This window comes from Gavialis gangeticus, unplaced genomic scaffold (genome assembly GCF_001723915.1).
Source record: "Gavialis gangeticus isolate Ggan-Ray unplaced genomic scaffold, GavGan_comp1, whole genome shotgun sequence".
NCBI classification, from domain to species: Eukaryota; Metazoa; Chordata; order Crocodylia; family Gavialidae; genus Gavialis; species Gavialis gangeticus.
The window spans coordinates 5,702,338-5,718,501 of record NW_017729029.1 but is presented as its reverse complement, the minus strand read 5'-3'; the positions used below and the strand labels follow the sequence as shown (position 1 = coordinate 5,718,501).

Below are 16,164 nucleotides of genomic sequence, written 5' to 3'. Positions count from 1 at the left end.
GGGGCCATGAGTTCTGGTGAGCCTCAGGAAGTGGCTTGTTCTCAGAGGAGCTGCAAGCTGCAATTCACATCCAGGTAAGTGTCAGGTACTCAGCACCTGACAAATTCAAACCACTTATTTAGATGATGAAACACTGAGTTAAAAACCACACCCTGGCCTATTTGTTGTTTCAGGGATGATCCTCCTTGAGCAAGGGGCTGGACTAGGTGACCTTGTGAGGTCCCTTCCAGCCCTACTTTCCAATGATCTTACTGTTTAAACATTACTCGTTACATGACTAAAGGGTTTGAAAGGCTGTGGTAAGTGTTAAACTTACCTGGGACATTAGGCCAGATTCATCCCAAGGCACAGGGGTGGATGCTCTGGCCACAGCAGGAGCAGCAAGGGGCCTGGTGGTAGTGGCACCAAGCTAGGCTCAGTGTCAATGGACAGGGCCTGTAGGGCCAGAAGGGCCCCAAATTCTGCAGCAGGCCATACCCCATGACTTCTAGTGGCCTACTGGTAGCCTAGCAGGCCAAATAGCTCCATGAACCAGATACAACCTGCAAGCCATATGTTTGACAACCCTGGACTAGGGTGAAATGTGAGTTCTGCAGGCTGGAAAACATCATAACAGATGCAGTATGCCATAGGCAGAGTTTGGATCCATGTTAACCAGCACTGCACGTTGTCACAGTAACTAAAGTTAGTGCAACGCCCTTGCCAGTAAGGTCTGCATGAAGGAGCCTATGGGCTGTGTGCAAGGCACCTTGGGAAAATGCTATTGCACACTGGAGCAAATAGGGGACATGACGCCATCTGGTGGCTCCTGCTGAGGCAGGTCTTGCCAGAGTGGAATCAAAGAGCAACAAGGGCAGAGAAGGGGAGCAGCACTGAATGATGCTGTATTCCTTCACTAATGAAGAATGGTCGTGGGTGGAGTCACCAGCACTGGGGAGAAGCCCATGACACTGGATCATTTAGGGCAGGGGTGCTCAACCTCCAGCTTACAGGGCTCCCCACAGATCTGGAAATTTGGTGGTGGGGAGCAGTGGTAGCATTAATTGCCATGGCTCCCCTATTGTCAAACTTACAGACCCAGGAGGGATCCCTGTGGACTGGATGACACAATCCTATGTGCTGTATCACTCTGCAGCTGGATCCAGTATGCAGAGTAGACCAGAAGAGCAGGTCACCCCACAATATGGCAGGGAGGGGAGGCGGGGCAGGCTGGCATGCAGTTGAATTGCACCTGCAGCCTTCCCCTGCACTGATTTCATGTTGGATCTGGCCTGCAGACCAGCCCCAAGCCACTTATTTGGCTCATGGGGGCAGAAGGTTGAGAACCACTAAGTTAGGGCACCTGGTGGAACCAGGGGCAGGCATCAGCAAGACCCCTCTTCACCTATTTTAACAGAGTCAAGGCACATGAACTGAGAATGGGGGACTAGAATGAAGCACGCTGGTAAGAGTGTGGAGTAGGCACTTTGCAGCCACAGACGATAAGGTGTTCTATATACTATGGCTGGGGAGGGGGGGAATTGGAGGGGAGATACGCAGAGTGCACATGAAACCCTCAGTCACCATTGATACTGATAGTAGCTGTCTACAGAGACAGCACTCAGAGTGAAAAAACAGTCCAAGAACTAGCCCTTGATGGCCTTTGCCCAGCAAAGGTGGAACTGGAGAGTGCAGTGGATTGTTGAATGCGGTTTGGTGTTGCAGGATGAAGGTGGATACCAGCATTCAGGGCAACTTAGGCACCATATAGAACTATGTAACAAAGATACAGATGTCAAAAAGCCAGACATGCTTTGGAGGAAGAGACTGCTGCAAAGAGGGACTTCTCTGGCTCTGGGAGCCACTGTATTGTTTAACCAACACATACTTGATGATTCAGAATTAATGAAATGAGTGGAACACATGACTTGCTTTGGAACTGATTACATCATGACTTCTTAGTGATACACATGTTGGTACTCCTAGCTCCCTCCTTTCCAGGGGTGTTTCTTTTTTTGTATTTTTCTAGTGTAAAGCCCTATCACACGTATCATCCAGCCCCATGTGCATCCTAGGGCCACGTTACACATTACACTTAGGACATGTTTTACTGCTTGAGTTACCTACAATTAACATGTGCTAAGTGCGATCATACCGTAGCAAAATTAGGACTTTTTGCATAATGAGTCTCTCTAAATTGTGTTAAGTAACACACATAGCTATTGTTGGATGGCTCCACGGAGATAATACAAGTTGAAGATTCCAGTGTGATGATGAGGCTGAGACTGATGATCAGCAAATTGAAGATCTGAGCCCTAGTACCACACCAGTCTTGTGCAGGCTGGAACGCAGTGCTGTGTTGGGTTTTGGACTGAGAATCAACACCAGAGCTGGTTCAAGATTACCAGCAGCAGAGACTTGGCTCACCCTCTAGTTGCAGTGGTAGAAGGACCCTTCTTGGGTTTGGTTCCCTGTGCCTCATGCCCATTGCCAGCAGCAAATGTTTCACTCCACCATGCCAGGGGCAGGCCTGCTGAGCAGGGCAGTGCTGGGTACACAGCAAGATGAATGCAGGCTCTGGGCAAGGGGGTTGCATATCCTTACAGGCATATGCGTAAACTGCGGTGTACGGTTCTAGGTGGGGGATCCAGAGCAAGCTGAGATTGTAGTAAGCGTTACTGAAAGACTGCTTGGAATGTGTTCCAACTTTTAATACAGCAGAGTAATGCTTACTATTTTCCAAACAACACATGTGCTAAGGGAGGCCCAAAGCACTGTCAGGGTCTCTCAAATCCTGGGTCCTTAGGTGTTTTTCTGAGACCCCAGGTCCAGCTGTTCAGGATTTCTGAGGGAATCTCAATGGACATTAAAAAAGCTTCTAATGCTTCTAGCTGCTGAGAAGACAGTAGCCAGGGCCCACAAACCTCAACAAGCATAAGACTGTAAATATGAACATTTTGTATTTTTATATCTTCGTGCTTTTTAATTCCGTTTGGGTAATTTGGGGCCTAACTGCGGTTTGGAACAGGCAGCACTAGCGACACCCGTGGAGGAGGCGGCCTAGCCCTCAGGGCGGGCCAGGAGCCAGCACAAGCCAGAGCCGCTCTGCCCTGGCTACACGGCCCCAAGCTCCTGCTAGGTGCACAGGTCCTGGACCCAGGCGGAAGGTCCCGCCGAGCCGACCGCACAGGCGGCCACCAGCCGCGGCAGCTAAGCTGCAGCACGGCCCTCAACTTCCGACCGACCGCGCCGACAAGCGCCTCCCGGCGGATGGCGGAGCCAAGGACAGGCACGCAAAGCGCAAGTGCCGCGTTTTACAACGTCCGGCGCGGCGCGCTTGGCGGTGGAGGTTTGCTTGACGGCAGGGGCTCCGGCTCGTGCCTTTCTGCTAGCATGGCCGATGAAGAAGCGGCCCACAGCGGCCCGGCGCCCCGCGCCAGGGAGGATGAGGACGAGGACGAGGATGACGACGACGACGACGACGACGAGGTGGGGGAGGCGGTGAGGCGTTCCAGGGGGCCCCGCCCGGGCGCGGCAGCATGAGCTCCCTGGGGGGGCTGGGCACAGGCCGAGGAACCGAGCACAGAGTCTCGCCCGCATCCCCCACCGGCCGAGAGCGCGGTGCGGGGCCCCGAGTGCTCGGATGCCGCGGGCGGAGCCGGCCGAGCTGCTCGCCGGGTTTCGGCCAAGGAGCGGAGCTCGCGGCTGCCCCCAGCACTGGCCGCGCTCGCACTGGAACAGGGCGCGGCGCGGGCTCCCGACTCTCCGGTCGCTACCATGACAGCACGGGCCTCGGGACCCAGGTCCCCCCCTTCCCGCGCTCGAGCAAGGGCCGGGGCCTTGGGGGAGCTCTGTGCCTGGTATGAGCAGAGCTCTGGGCTCTCCCCGGTCCCGGGCATCCAGAGCCTCCTGCTGGGCTCCTTGCTGCCACATTGCCTGCACCTGCTGGATCTCTAGCTTCACCTACCCAGCAGCACGGATGCCCCCGCCCCAGTTTGGCATACTGATCCCTTGCCCAGGCGCAGAGGCAGGTGGTAGTGCATCTGCAATTGCAAAATCTGAGTAAGGAAGAAGGGGACAGGCAGGGCCTCCCCGATTTCCTACCATGGGGCAGGGAAGGGGGACTACTCCCTGCTCCTTCATCCATTGCTCCCACTCTTCTTTGGGCACCCTGAAGTAGCCAAGCCAACACTCTGCTCAGGCCCAGGGCAAGGAGCTCAGCCCCCTTCTCTCTGCCAGCAAAGGGGGCCATGGAGTTGCACTCTCCTTTTCAAAATCCTTAGTATGCCCATGTCTGAAGGTGAAGCCATATAGCTTCTTGCCATGTCTTCTTGTATCAGCTACTCTACTGTCACTGGAGAGGCTCCTCTGTGAAGGCACTCAATATCTGATCCCATGGTCCCTCCCCTAGCCTCAGTTCTTTCTGGCTGCACTAACCACATTTCCTTCTGTGCACCAGGGGGCTTATGATGAGGAGAGGAGGCATCGTCAGCTCTTGGAGGCAGTTAGCTCCCTTGCTGGCAGGAACCGGTGAGTGTTGGGGCCGCTAGTCAATCATCAGGAGGCTAAAGTGCTTTTTATGGAGGGTTATTGGCCATTCTCCAGAACCCTGAGAGAGAGAGAAAGAGGTTGCTTCCCATTGTTCTGGGCTCCTCTTATCCAACTCAGTCCTTCCACTGCTGGTAGAACAAGTTTGTGGGGTGATATGTGGGTTGCATTTGTGACATGGGCCTTGTGTATTCTCTCTTATTTAGGCGGAAGCTGACTGAGCGCACTGAGGCGAGTGCACAGGTGTCCGAGTTCAGTGTCAGCTGTGAAGGTGAGATCCTTCTGGTGAAGAGAAAACAGAGGCTGAACCTTGTTCCAGGGCCCTGGCCAAGGGCTTCCTCAGCCTGATTAGATCTTTTATATATTTGCTCTGTGTTAGTAGTGTGGAGTCCTGCTTGCAGCTGCAGTGTGCTGTCTTAGTAGGGTTGAGCACAGGAAGCTTTCTTTGCTACTGTGGCAGGTGGTGGCTTTAGGTGCCTTCTGCCAGGAATTTTCCATGGTATCCTACCTGCTCTGATTTATTGGTCCTTTGTCAGGTGCTGGAGAGAAGCTGATCTTGTCTGAGCTACTAGGGCCTATCAAGACCTCATCTTTGCTGGGTGCTGTGAAGAAGCAACTGAACAGAGTCAAGCAGAAAAAAGCTGTGGAGCTGCCCCTCAGCAAAAAGGAAGCACAGCGGGTGAGTGAATGGGCAGAGGGTGGTGGGGGGGTTGGACATCTAACTGGGAAGGAGGGAGCATCAGTGACAAGAAGCAGTTGCGTGGGTGGGGCAGCAGTGGGTTCTGCATGGCTGGGGGTCCTTGGTATTTTTTTAGAGGTGCACTGATACATCAGTCCCATATCAGATCGGCACCAGTATAAGGGAAATTGACTGTATCAGCAGATGGCTTTTTATGGCTGATGTGGCCGGTAAATGCCCTGTGCATGTGCAACCGCAGCGCAGCATACAGGCTGCCATGAGCGCAGCCTGGCAGCGTGGAGAGTAGCCAGGTCTGACTAGTAAGTCTTCGGGGAGGGAAGGTTGAGCTGGGGTGGAGTAGAGGATGGAGCCATGAGTGGCTCGTGGGGGGCGGTTCTTGCCACTACATGTGCCCTGGGACAGTATGGGGGGTATGTGCCGGGATTCACATGCAGGGTGAGGGTGGGCTGTCTCTAGGGCCAGGGTGGTGCTGGGCTCTTCCTGGCAGGTGGCTGGGCTGTACTGTGCTTGGGGTGGGTGGCAGTGGCGCTGGGAGCGGGGCTATGGTGAATTTTGGGGTGGCTGCAGGCCCCCCCAACAGTTCCCTCGCAGCACCATCACTGCCCTCCCCGAGCGCAACCCTGGCCCAGACCTACTGACAGGAAGAGCTTGGTGCCCCCGCAGCCTACCCTCTATCTGCATGCAAATTAGGGGGCACATGCCCTCCCAGGGTGCGTGCAGTAGCGGGAGCCATTCCACCCCCCACCTGCTGCTTTCCAGACGAGCTGCTCACGGCTTTGTTCTCCGCCCTGCTCCGACTGTAGTGCCAGCCCCACTCCCTTCCTCACCGCAGGGGCCTCGATCTGCCCCTCCCTTGCCCTTTCCCACCACAACAGACTTACCAGCTGGACGCCACTGTCCATGCTTCCCAGCTGCATATTGGAATCGGATCAGTATTGGCTGATATGGCTCGCTAAAAGTTGGCTGTCGGTATCAACCCAAAAATTCAGTATTGTGCACCCCTAGTATTTTTCCACTTGGAGTCAGCAGCAGTGATTGGTCTTCGCCCTGTATCTGTCTGAACTACAAGTGTTTCTCTGTCTGTGGCAGTTCCAGCTGCATTTCCTTGCTTCTTAGGCCTGGGTCCTGTTGTGTCCTCATGAGTCCCTTTGTGTCTGCAGGTTGTGAGAGAGGCTGCCTACGATAAAACCTCGAAAGCCATCACCAAGTGGGACCAAGTGGTGTTGCAGAACCGACGGGCAGAGCAGCTGGTTTTCCCCCTGAAGCAGGAACGAGTGACAGTTGCCCCCATTGAAGAGAGGGTGACTAGCTGGCAGGTGAGTGCTGCCATGGGGACTGGAGATGTGAAGCCCTAGCATAACTATCTGGACCCTTTTGAGTGATCGTTTTTACCTGATACCAATCTGGAGGGGCTTCTTGAATCTTGGCTTGATTTTGTGGTCAAGTTTCACCTCAGACCTGTGTTTGGTTTTCAGTCTATTGCCCCATCCTATGCTTCTGGGGAAGGTCTGATGCAGTGAACAATAAGTGGAGCTCTCTTCTCCCTGTCTGGGTCCCTCCCAGGACACACAGTCCCAGGGTCTTTCCTTTGGGCCCCTGGTCAGTAAAGCAGTTCCCAGAAGGTGTGACCAGCAAGTGCAAAGTGAGGGTGGGCACCCTCAGATAGGTTGCCCACAGTTGAAGTTCCCCGTGTTCTAGCCCCTTTGTATTTGTGCATGATGCACAGTATTTCACACAGGGTACTGGGCCATACAGTACATGAAGGATGGGCAGAGGGGTCTAGTTCTGAGCTTTGCTTACACTTCTGGAGCTCAGCCTTATTTAGAGCCTGCTGTTTCCCCCAGACCAGTGTTTATAAATCTCTATCCTTAACCTCTTTGATGCTTTGAAACATGATTGTTTTACAGCTGAAAAGGGCCTCGCTGGAGAATGAAGGAACGGGACAAATCTGTTGTTACCCCCTGCAGCTTCCTCCTCCTTTGTAAATCCTTGAATGATTAAGAACCTAAAATCTGCTCTCAGTGCTGGTGCCTGACACTAGACCTTCAGCTAAATTTTATCTGGCTTCCTTCCCCACACCAGCTTGGATGGGCAGAGAAGGAAGAGTCTTCTCATCTGTGCGCAGATGAGGGGGAGAGGGAGGGGCGTGCTGGGCGCCACCAGCCCCACACGACACACTGTGGCACCTCCCCGCCCCCCACTTCAGCTTGCTCTCTGTGCCCACTCCCAGCAGCAGGGCCAGTGGGGCAAGAGCAGCCGTGCCCTTTTGTGGGCCCCACACATGCCGCCCAGCTGGTGGGGGGTGGTTGGGGAGCCATTTGCATGTGGCAGCCAGCACTGCCACACCCCAGGATGCTTTCTCTGAGCCCCCATCTACCACCAGCTGGGTGTGCACTCCTGCAGGGAGCTGGGGTTCGCACACGGTGATCGCCACCACACTGCTGCTGCTGGGGTGCTTCGTGTGGGGTTGGCGGTGCCCAGCACACCCCTCCCTCTCCCCCTTTTCTGCGAAAGAAGGAAAGTATGGCAAGGCACTGTGGGAGATGCCATCGCTGCGCCCCTGCCTGCCTGCCCACCCATGCTTACCTTTCCCCACCCCGTTCTCTCCTTTCCCTTCTCAGTCTGGCCCCCCCAGTCCCTTCCGTTTCCCCCACACACACTTTCCTGCATATCTGTGTCTGTGCCTGCATGTCTATGTCTGTGCCTGCATGTGTGTCTGGGGCTGGGGTGGCTGTTGTGGGGGATGAGGGGCACCAGCAGGGCTGGTGAGGCTGTGGGGGGCAGTGAAGGGCACCAGCAGGGCTGTGGGGGGTCTTTAATTTTAATAATGGATTTGGGGGTTTTATCAGAGAATTTGTGATTTTTGTTTTTAATTGGGGAAAACCAGGATCCCTGCTTATCATTGGCAGGCAAGGTTCTTTGGGTAAATCTGATATCGTTTATTAAATCAACTCAAATAGTTGCCTTATGATTGGAACACTAGTACTTTAGTGGGTTGCCCAGTGAGACTTCTTCAAATTTCAGCTCCTTCCCTCTCCAATCCTGCAATTCTGACTCTGCTGGAGCAAAATGATTTTAAAAAACCCCCCAAAAACTCTTGGCCTAGGGAAAGAAAGGGGTCTTACTTCTTGCTTCAAATAGGGAGGTCCTCTAGAAGACTCCTCCATGCACACTGCAGGCAAGGATAATGCCAGCCCCCAGGATGTATTAGCCAGTGGAAATACCACAGCAGGCCTCTGTCCTAGCCACCTCCACCTAAAATAGCGCAGTGGCTGAAGCGTCTTCAGAGGGCTGTCCTCAGACCAGAGGAATGCATGATGAGAATCCCTGGCCAGTTGTTGTCTGCCAGTCCTGTGTGGGGCATTGGGGCATCTCAGCTTGGGCTGCTGAGCCACAAAATGGAATTGCATATGTTTTGCCAAACCCTGTGGGCTCACTTGTAAAATTCCTTGCACAGAAGAAAGGCTCCACAAGTTCGAAGAGGAAGTGCTCCCAGATGGATCATCTCAGTCAGTGCATGGTTCCTGTAGAGCAGGCCCCATGGTACCTAGGAACTAGCAAGGGGGTTGGGTCCTGGTGATGTGACGAGTTCCATGGGGCTGTTTGGTACTTGCCTGTATCCCTGGATACCCTCCCAAGGGCAGCGGATGAGTAACCTGGGTGTCCTGGCCAGATGCCACTACAGAGACCTCCATTCAATCCTGAAGTGACTGCTTGTGTGTCAAGTTAATGTGGGACTATCTTCTTCCTAAACTGAGCATGTTAAGAGGCTGCAGCGCTCTGTGCCAAAGATGGCAGGTTCTGGAGCTTGGAGTTGGTGGAAATGAAAGGTGCCATTTTGAGTACATGTGTTGCGGCCTCTCTGAGAGAGGTTCTAGCATTCTGCATTTGCCACCCCTACCCTTGTGTCACTAGTGACTGTAACCTTAGGAGTGTTGGTTGAGACTGAGTCTGGGTTTTTTTCTTGGCTCCTGCCTTTCCAAGCTTAAGTAGTTCTCTTCCTCTCCTCAGGAACTGTAGCTGAACCTGCAGTCTGTGGCAGACCCCAGTAGTACCACCCCATAGTTTAGCAGGGGACAGCCAGCTGCACACTAATACTGGAATGTTTCCAGCTCGGTTGGTTCAAAGCTAACATTGTTTCTTCACCAGAAGTCTTATAAAGAGGGTTGGGTTCTTGCAAACGTTCCAGCTCTGTTCTCCCCAGCTCTGCACACCACTTGGGAGTGCTAATCCAGCAGACTGAGAGTTGCAAAACAGAAAAGTTGTCTGTTTTGGGTCAGAGCAGAGGAGGGGACATCTTGCCCTTCCTGGAGAGGCTTGTGTGTGGGGCTGCTCCTACCCCTGGAGCTTTGGTGTATGGAAACAACTCTAGTTCTCTTTTGGATTGAGCAAGGAGGAGCAAGCAAGGCTGATAGCTCCCCCATGGTGGGAGCTAGCTCTGAGTAGGACATGTAGAAAGGCAGCAAGGCTCTAAAGGAAGGAGCTGCCCTTGCCCATGATTCCACACACAATCTCACTTACTTGTCTTTCTTGTTCCAAAGGCACGGACTCCACTAGAGCAGGAAATCTTCAGTTTGCTTCATAAGACACAGCAGTTGACAGCAGACCCACTGCTGACACCGCGGGAAGAGGCCTCTTTGCAGGCCATGAGTCTAGAAGAAGTAAGTGCACGTGCTCTGCTCCTTTGTGCAGACTTTACCACTGGAGACAGCTCTCACCCTGTAATGTATTTTTTCAGGCCCAGCAGCGCCGTGCAGAGCTGCAGAAAGCACGGGCTCTACAGTCCTACTATGAAGCCAAGGCACGACGGGAGAAGAAGATCAAAAGCAAGAAGTAAGGCACTGCCCGTTTAGGGGAGAGGATTGAGGACCTGGCTAGGAGGTCAGCATTCCACTGATGGCATTGCAGCCACCTACAGTCTATATGCCCCAGCCCAGAGGTCAGAGTGATTGATGGGGCAAGGCAGCTCTGCAGGGCAAGGCACGGGCAGGGCAGGAAGAGGCTAGCGAGGAACACTTTTAAATCCCCATGCAACATAGCTTTCTGGTTTCCTGCCCCAAAAGGATTTTGTCTAGCTAGTGCATGCCCTGATGGCTGCCATCTTGCTCTAATACTGCAGGTACTGTGCCAAGCACTACTGAGAAAAGGCCCTCCAGAACACCTATGCTGATAGTGCGGAGACTCTCCAGCCATTCTGCTCTTGCCTTATAGGTTCCACCGACTACTGCAGAAGAACAAGCGGCGGGAGGCTCTAAAGGAGTTTGAGGCGCTTAAGAAATCCAACCCTGAAGCTGCCTTGTTGAAGCTGGATGAGATGGAGAAAGCTAGAATAAAGGTGACAGTCCTGGGTCCTTCCACAAGCTGGGGTTCTACTACCTGAGGAGACCCTTGCTGATATCTGTTTCTATGTGCTTCCTCCCTGCTCAGGAAAGGATGACCCTCAAGCACCAGAACAAGGGGAAGTGGGCCAGGTCCAAGGCCATCATGGGCAAATATGACCTGGAGGTGAGGGGCTGTAGTGGGAAGGGGAGGGCTGCTGAGTGTGTGGTGTGGAGAAGAGGTTGGGCTTATCTCTGAAAGGCTTGGTGTTTTCCCTCAGGCCCGCAGGGCTATGCAGGAGCAGCTAGCCAAAAACAAAGAGCTCACACAGAAGGTGTGCATGGAGCTGGAGGACAACAAGGAGGTCTGTGTGGCTGAGGAAGGCCTCCTCCCTGATTCCCTCAACGAGGTGCAGCCTAGCAGAAATGTAGCCAACCCCTGGATGCTGGGCAAACTCAGCAATGAAACAAAGGACTCTGGGACCCAGGAGGACCTCAAAGCCCCTACAGATTCAGAGGAGCCTGAGAACGAGGGAGAGGAAGAGCCAGTGCTGTCAGAAGAGGAGGCCCTGCTGCAAGATTTTGAGCAGAGACGGGTGTGGCACTGCCAGAAAGGGAGCCCAGAGCTGCAGGGTGAGTACTGCAGGGCCCAACAGGGTGTGGGGGAATTTCTGAGCCTCTTGCCATTATCTGTCACAAGATGGACTGCAAAAGGCTGTGGCTGCTGTTACCCTTGATATAGGGGAGAACCTCAGCATTGCCTTCACCCATTTGGCTCATTGAGGACCTCTCACCTTGTACTTGGTGCCCTGCTCCATTGGGCAGGGTGGCGGGGGGGGTTGTCACCTGGCCTCTGCTGCCTGGGAGTGGCAGTGGTAGCAGTGTTTTCACCTTCTGGCTGCTGTCTGTAGGAGCTAGCAGAGAAGAGGAGTTGCCTGAATTTGTGAGCCCCAGCCAGGCTGCAGGGCAAATAAACATGGAAGATGAACAGAGGCAGGAGGAGCCCTTGCTTTCAGAGCAGCTTGGCCGGCTGTGTGCTATGGAGGAGATGGATGTCCTGGCCTCAGAAGTTTGGGCAGAAGAGCAGGAGCCGCCACAGCCTGCAAGGACTGAGCAGCAGAAACCACACCAGGACACAACAGTGGCAGCGGACAGACCTAGAGGCAGTCAGACAACAAGAAAAATGGCCAAGCAGAAGATGATTGACCTGCAGGCTGTCCTTGCAGGGGAATCCTGTATGATCCACTGCCCCACCCTGCCTGTTGCTGTGCAGGATGAGGTGAGCAAGGCTGGGGACTGGGTCCAGTCATATTAATCTCGTCTCATAGAAGGAGATAAATGGGGGTTGGAGAGACTGGTGAGTGCCACAGGCACTGATATCTTTCTCTGGCAGGAAGGAGGTACAGACCAGAGGCTGGTCATCAAGGAGGCCTTTGCAGGAGATGATGTTGTTGCTGACTTCCTGAAAGAGAAGAACAAGGTGGAACAGGAACGGAAGCCCCAGACTCTGGACCTGTTGCTCCCTGGCTGGGGTGAGTGGAGTGGCACAGGACTGAAACCCAGCACCAAAAAAAGGAAGAGGTACGTGTGGGCAAGGCCCAGACTCTTTCTCACAACGTCCTTGGTACACAGGGGTTCTGCAAGCTAAAATGTCTTGTTCTCTCAGGTTCCTCATCAAGCAGCCACCTGGGCCCCCTAGGAAAGATCGGCATCTGCCTCATGTCATCATCAGCCAAAAGCGCAACATCCTAGCTGCAGCGCACCAGGTTTGAAGAACCTGCCTAACCCCACTGGCCTGTCCCAGAGACTCACCCTGCATATGAAGTGGTTTAGACCGAAGGACATCTGTCTGTCCCTGCAGTGGGGACGGCTAGAACCGCAGTGGTATCAGTACCCACTGAATAGTTTGCTGTGGCAGGTGCTAATCAGTCCTGCCCATGCCCAACCCCTGCAAAACTTCCTGATTTTTGACTGCCTGCAGAGGAGAAGCAGAAGGTTCCTAGCTGCAGTTATAGCCCAGGGACAATCAGAGCAGCACTTAATGCATGGCTTCTTGGTCACCTTCCCTGTCTCATTTGCCCAGCCAGCATCACAGGTGTCCTTATCTTGCGTGTAGACCAGGAGTGACAGCTGATGTTGGCTTTGGGTGCTGGATAGGAGTGTGAGAAGCAAGGTGTCTTGTTTGAACAAGTTATCAATGCCATCTTACTGGCAGCCCCTTGTTCCCAGCACAGTACACTAGCAGCCCCGCACTACCCAGGTGGCCCTTGTGGGACCACTCACAGCCAGGTACCAGGATGCAGAGAGTATGGGGCATACACTGAGCTGAGTCCCTCTCTTTCTCCTCCTCACAACAGGTCAATGAACTCCCGTTCCCTTTTGACAGCCACCAACAGTTTGAGCGGAGCATCCAGGCACCAATAGGGCCCACGTGGAACACACAGCATGCCTTCCAGAAGCTGACCGCCCCACACCTCATCACCCAGCCAGGCCACATAATCCAGCCCATCTCCAATGAGGATGTTGCCTCTCAGAGCACCACGTCCACTCACAAAGCCAAGCCTGCAATGGAGCTGACACCCCAGCAGGCCAAACGCCTCCACCAGCACCCTCGCAAGAAAGTTTGATAAGACACAGTCAGGCTGGAGGGGCCCATACTACCTCTGAATGGCATTGCCACCCTTAGCAGGAAGAGTAAGGGTGGCTACCTCTGGACTGCACAGTCAGGCACTGGCTTGTACTAGGAGCTGTTGTGGAAATATCAGGCTGAAACATCCTTGTTTGAGGATAGGGGACCCTACCCTCTTCCTCCTGAATGTGAGCTTCTTTCCTAGTAAAAGTCCTGACATGCAGGTTCCTCTGTGCCATCTCTGCCTTGCCCCAGCCCCTTCCAAGCAGGCTGAAATGGAGGTTAGGAGTTGGATTAAGCTATAATGAGAGAGTGGAGCTTGGTTGCTAGCAGAAAGCATGTGTTCACACCCTGGTATGGTTGTAACTTCCTGAAAGGAGCAGTTGGCCTTGCAGTATCATGGCTGGGCTGCACCAGCCACCAGGTAAAGCTCTAGCTGGTGTTCGTTTCAGTGCAGTTGGGGTAGAGGCACTGTTATGCTGTAGGAGGGGGCCATCTCTCTCCAGGTGTTGGTGGGTTGCTTGGGAGGCTATGATCTGAGAGGCATGTAATGGTGATGGCAGTTGAGACTGAGCAGCTGGACTTGAACCTCCCTGCTCTTACCTGCCACCTGGTTCCTTGCATGGGTGTCAGTCACAGATTCTGCTTGGCTGTCAGCTGTCCTCTCCAGTTTTCCTCCTTGTGAAGTCCCCAGGCCTTGACACATTTCCTGAACAGCTGGCCTGGGCACTGCTTGTGGGGCAGCCCCACAGTAGGAGGTACAGCTGCAATTTTTTTTTTCACATGGTTTGTCTGATCTAGCCACACTTTGGCATTCTAACCTTGGCTGCATGTCAAAAGGGGGAGACTCAGCTGGTGGTCATCTATCCATGGCTCCTGAGGAGAGGACTTATGCGTGGGCAGAAAGTACTTATTCTAAAGGACCCATTGGACCAAATTTCTTTGTATGAGAAACAGTCAGAGTGGGCTGTTTCTGAGTTCTCCATCTCCTTTCTGGTCTGCAGGATGCTTTTTTCCTTTCTCCTGGCCAGGCCTTTTCTGCTGCCTTTCCTATCTCTATCTAATGGCTCTGGGAAATAGGACAAGAACTGCAGGCATTGAGTCATTCCCCATCACTGCAAGTGGGGAAAATGTTTACTAGAGGAAGCTTCCACCAAGTCTGTTGCCTTGTTTTAGATGGGACATGGAACAAGGTATTATGCATGTGGCTTCTGGGCTAGGCCAGCCACATGGGCAGCTAGAGCTAGGAACAGGTTTCATTTCCTGTTTCTAGATGCAGAAAGGCTGACCCCAGAAAATGAAGAAACCCCTTCCACAGCCCTACCCCATTTCCAAACTGCTTAAAATTCTCCTCTATTTAAAGGGAAAGAAAGCAACTTGAATGCCTACATTAAAGGGGAGAAATGGAGGTGTTTTGGGTAGCTGAGGGCAGGTAGTACATGGGGATATAGGAATACTGTACAGGTGGGGGAAGATATGGTCATTCTTCACATGTATAGCCAGAGAGGAAACACGGGAAAGGGTCACATTTAGCCCACACGGGAGCTACAGTGGGAAAGTGGCCTTGCTGTTTTTGCATGGTACACACAGTCATTGTACAAGTGAGTGGTAAACAAGGGAAGGTGGTTGCTTCACAGGTCTATAATACATGTAGTCATGCTTTGCATAGACAGTTGGTCCTCGAGAGGTGGTTGCACTGCAAATGTCTGGTGTGTAAGAGTGGCATGGAGGACATGCATCTGGCTGCCTGCTGGACAGTGTCTGGAGGGAGAGACCTTTTAACCCTGCTCTGTGGCTGCACTGTAGATGGGAGTGACAGGGCTTCTCTGCTTGCCTCTGCCTGGGCACTCTGCACATGCTCTTTCTTCAGCTCTCATCCATCTCTCAGATGTGATTTGGAGCTATATTGAACATGGGGAGGTTCTTTTATATCCATGGTACCCCCTCACCTCTGCTGTCATGGCTTCCAAAGAGAGCCCTGCCATTTTTCAACCTCTGGAGAGTTGTCATAGGGGTCTTGTACATTGCTGCTGCATCTGAGGGAAATACCCTCATTGTTTCTGGGTTCCTTTTACTGCTGGTGTTGCCTAAGAGTCTTTTTCTGTGCTCTCAACCATCCTTTGTTCTTCCTCTGTAAAAGAGGAACATGGCAAGACCACTCTGAAAGGAGAAGTCTTGGAATTAGATCTCTCCCATAGCCCTCCTCTCAGACCAGAACATCCTACCATGTAGTCCACAATCATGCCACTGACCCAAATGGGGAGGTCCTGTATTCTACAGAACATAACATTATCACTGGCAGGCTAAAAGGACATGTAACTTTCAGACCAGCAGCTGAGGATGATGTTCTTTGGGTGAAGGAAATAAAATTCAAAAAGAAGAAACCACAGTTATGTTCTGAGTATCCAGAAAGATTCTTTGTGTGGCCAGTGGCAAGGCTGGAGCCAAAGCATAGGCTTCTGCCCAGCTGCATCAAGCTCACTTCACATATCCTGAAATTTGGTAAAAGTAATAAATGTAGGTTCTTTTCTGGCCTCTTGAGTTCTTGGGTCAGATCTTCAGAATCTTCTCAGACTCCCTGGCAGGGATGAACACTTAATTTTGGAGGTGTCTGATGAAAGCTGACTGTATGCTCCTATAACTTGTATCCTCCATGCATGGTGACATGCACCTCTACACACAGCCCAGGTGGTAATGTTTCCATGGAGATGCTGTATCCAGAGCCAGAGAAAGTACATTTCCATGGAGATGCTCTATGCAGAGCCTTAATTGCCTGAGCAAGAACATTTCTGTGAAGGGGCTGTATCTAGAGTCTGTGCAACCTGAATGGGCGTGTTTCCTTGAAGATGTCACCTCCCAAGTCTGCACAGCTTGGTTTGGGGCGTTTCCATGGCAGTGCCACATTTGGCATCACTAACAGGTCCAGAGAGGTCTTGCTCCCCCTCTATGCAGCGCTGGTCAGGCCGCAGCTGGAGTACTGTGTCCAGTTC

The 16,164-nt window shown here is 52.9% G+C and overlaps 1 protein-coding gene across 3 annotated transcripts; it reads left to right on the top strand.

Moving 5' to 3' along the window:
- The first annotated feature begins 3,346 nt into the window (after positions 1 to 3,346).
- UTP14A (UTP14A small subunit processome component) lies at positions 3,347 to 15,708 on the top strand. Of its 3 annotated transcripts, none has more exons than XM_019521151.1 (14): positions 3,347 to 3,442; positions 4,434 to 4,509; positions 4,734 to 4,798; positions 5,064 to 5,206; positions 6,388 to 6,543; positions 9,769 to 9,888; positions 9,966 to 10,060; positions 10,439 to 10,562; positions 10,655 to 10,732; positions 10,827 to 11,178; positions 11,457 to 11,824; positions 11,939 to 12,126; positions 12,212 to 12,311; positions 12,903 to 15,708. In XM_019521151.1, the coding sequence occupies exons 1-14, from the start codon at positions 3,373 to 3,375 to the stop codon at positions 13,170 to 13,172; spliced, it is 2,205 nt and encodes a 734-aa protein (XP_019376696.1). In that variant the 5' UTR covers positions 3,347 to 3,372; the 3' UTR covers positions 13,173 to 15,708. The 3 variants fall into 3 exon arrangements, with proteins under 3 accessions (XP_019376696.1, XP_019376697.1, XP_019376695.1); XM_019521152.1 differs by having other exon boundaries at positions 3,358 to 3,441; positions 4,439 to 4,509; XM_019521150.1 differs by having other exon boundaries at positions 3,358 to 3,468; positions 4,439 to 4,509.
- Positions 15,709 to 16,164: the final 456 nt, after the last annotated feature.

Bases quoted from the DNA above. Each gene is read 5' to 3' on its own strand.
- UTP14A (XM_019521150.1), top strand. From the start codon at position 3,373: ATGGCCGATGAAGAAGCGGCCCACAGCGGCCCGGCGCCCCGCGCCAGG. The intron at 4,799-5,063 runs GTGAGATCCTTC...GTCCTTTGTCAG, and splicing joins GTTCAGTGTCAGCTGTGAAG to GTGCTGGAGAGAAGCTGATC. The intron at 9,889-9,965 runs GTAAGTGCACGT...GTATTTTTTCAG, and splicing joins AGGCCATGAGTCTAGAAGAA to GCCCAGCAGCGCCGTGCAGA.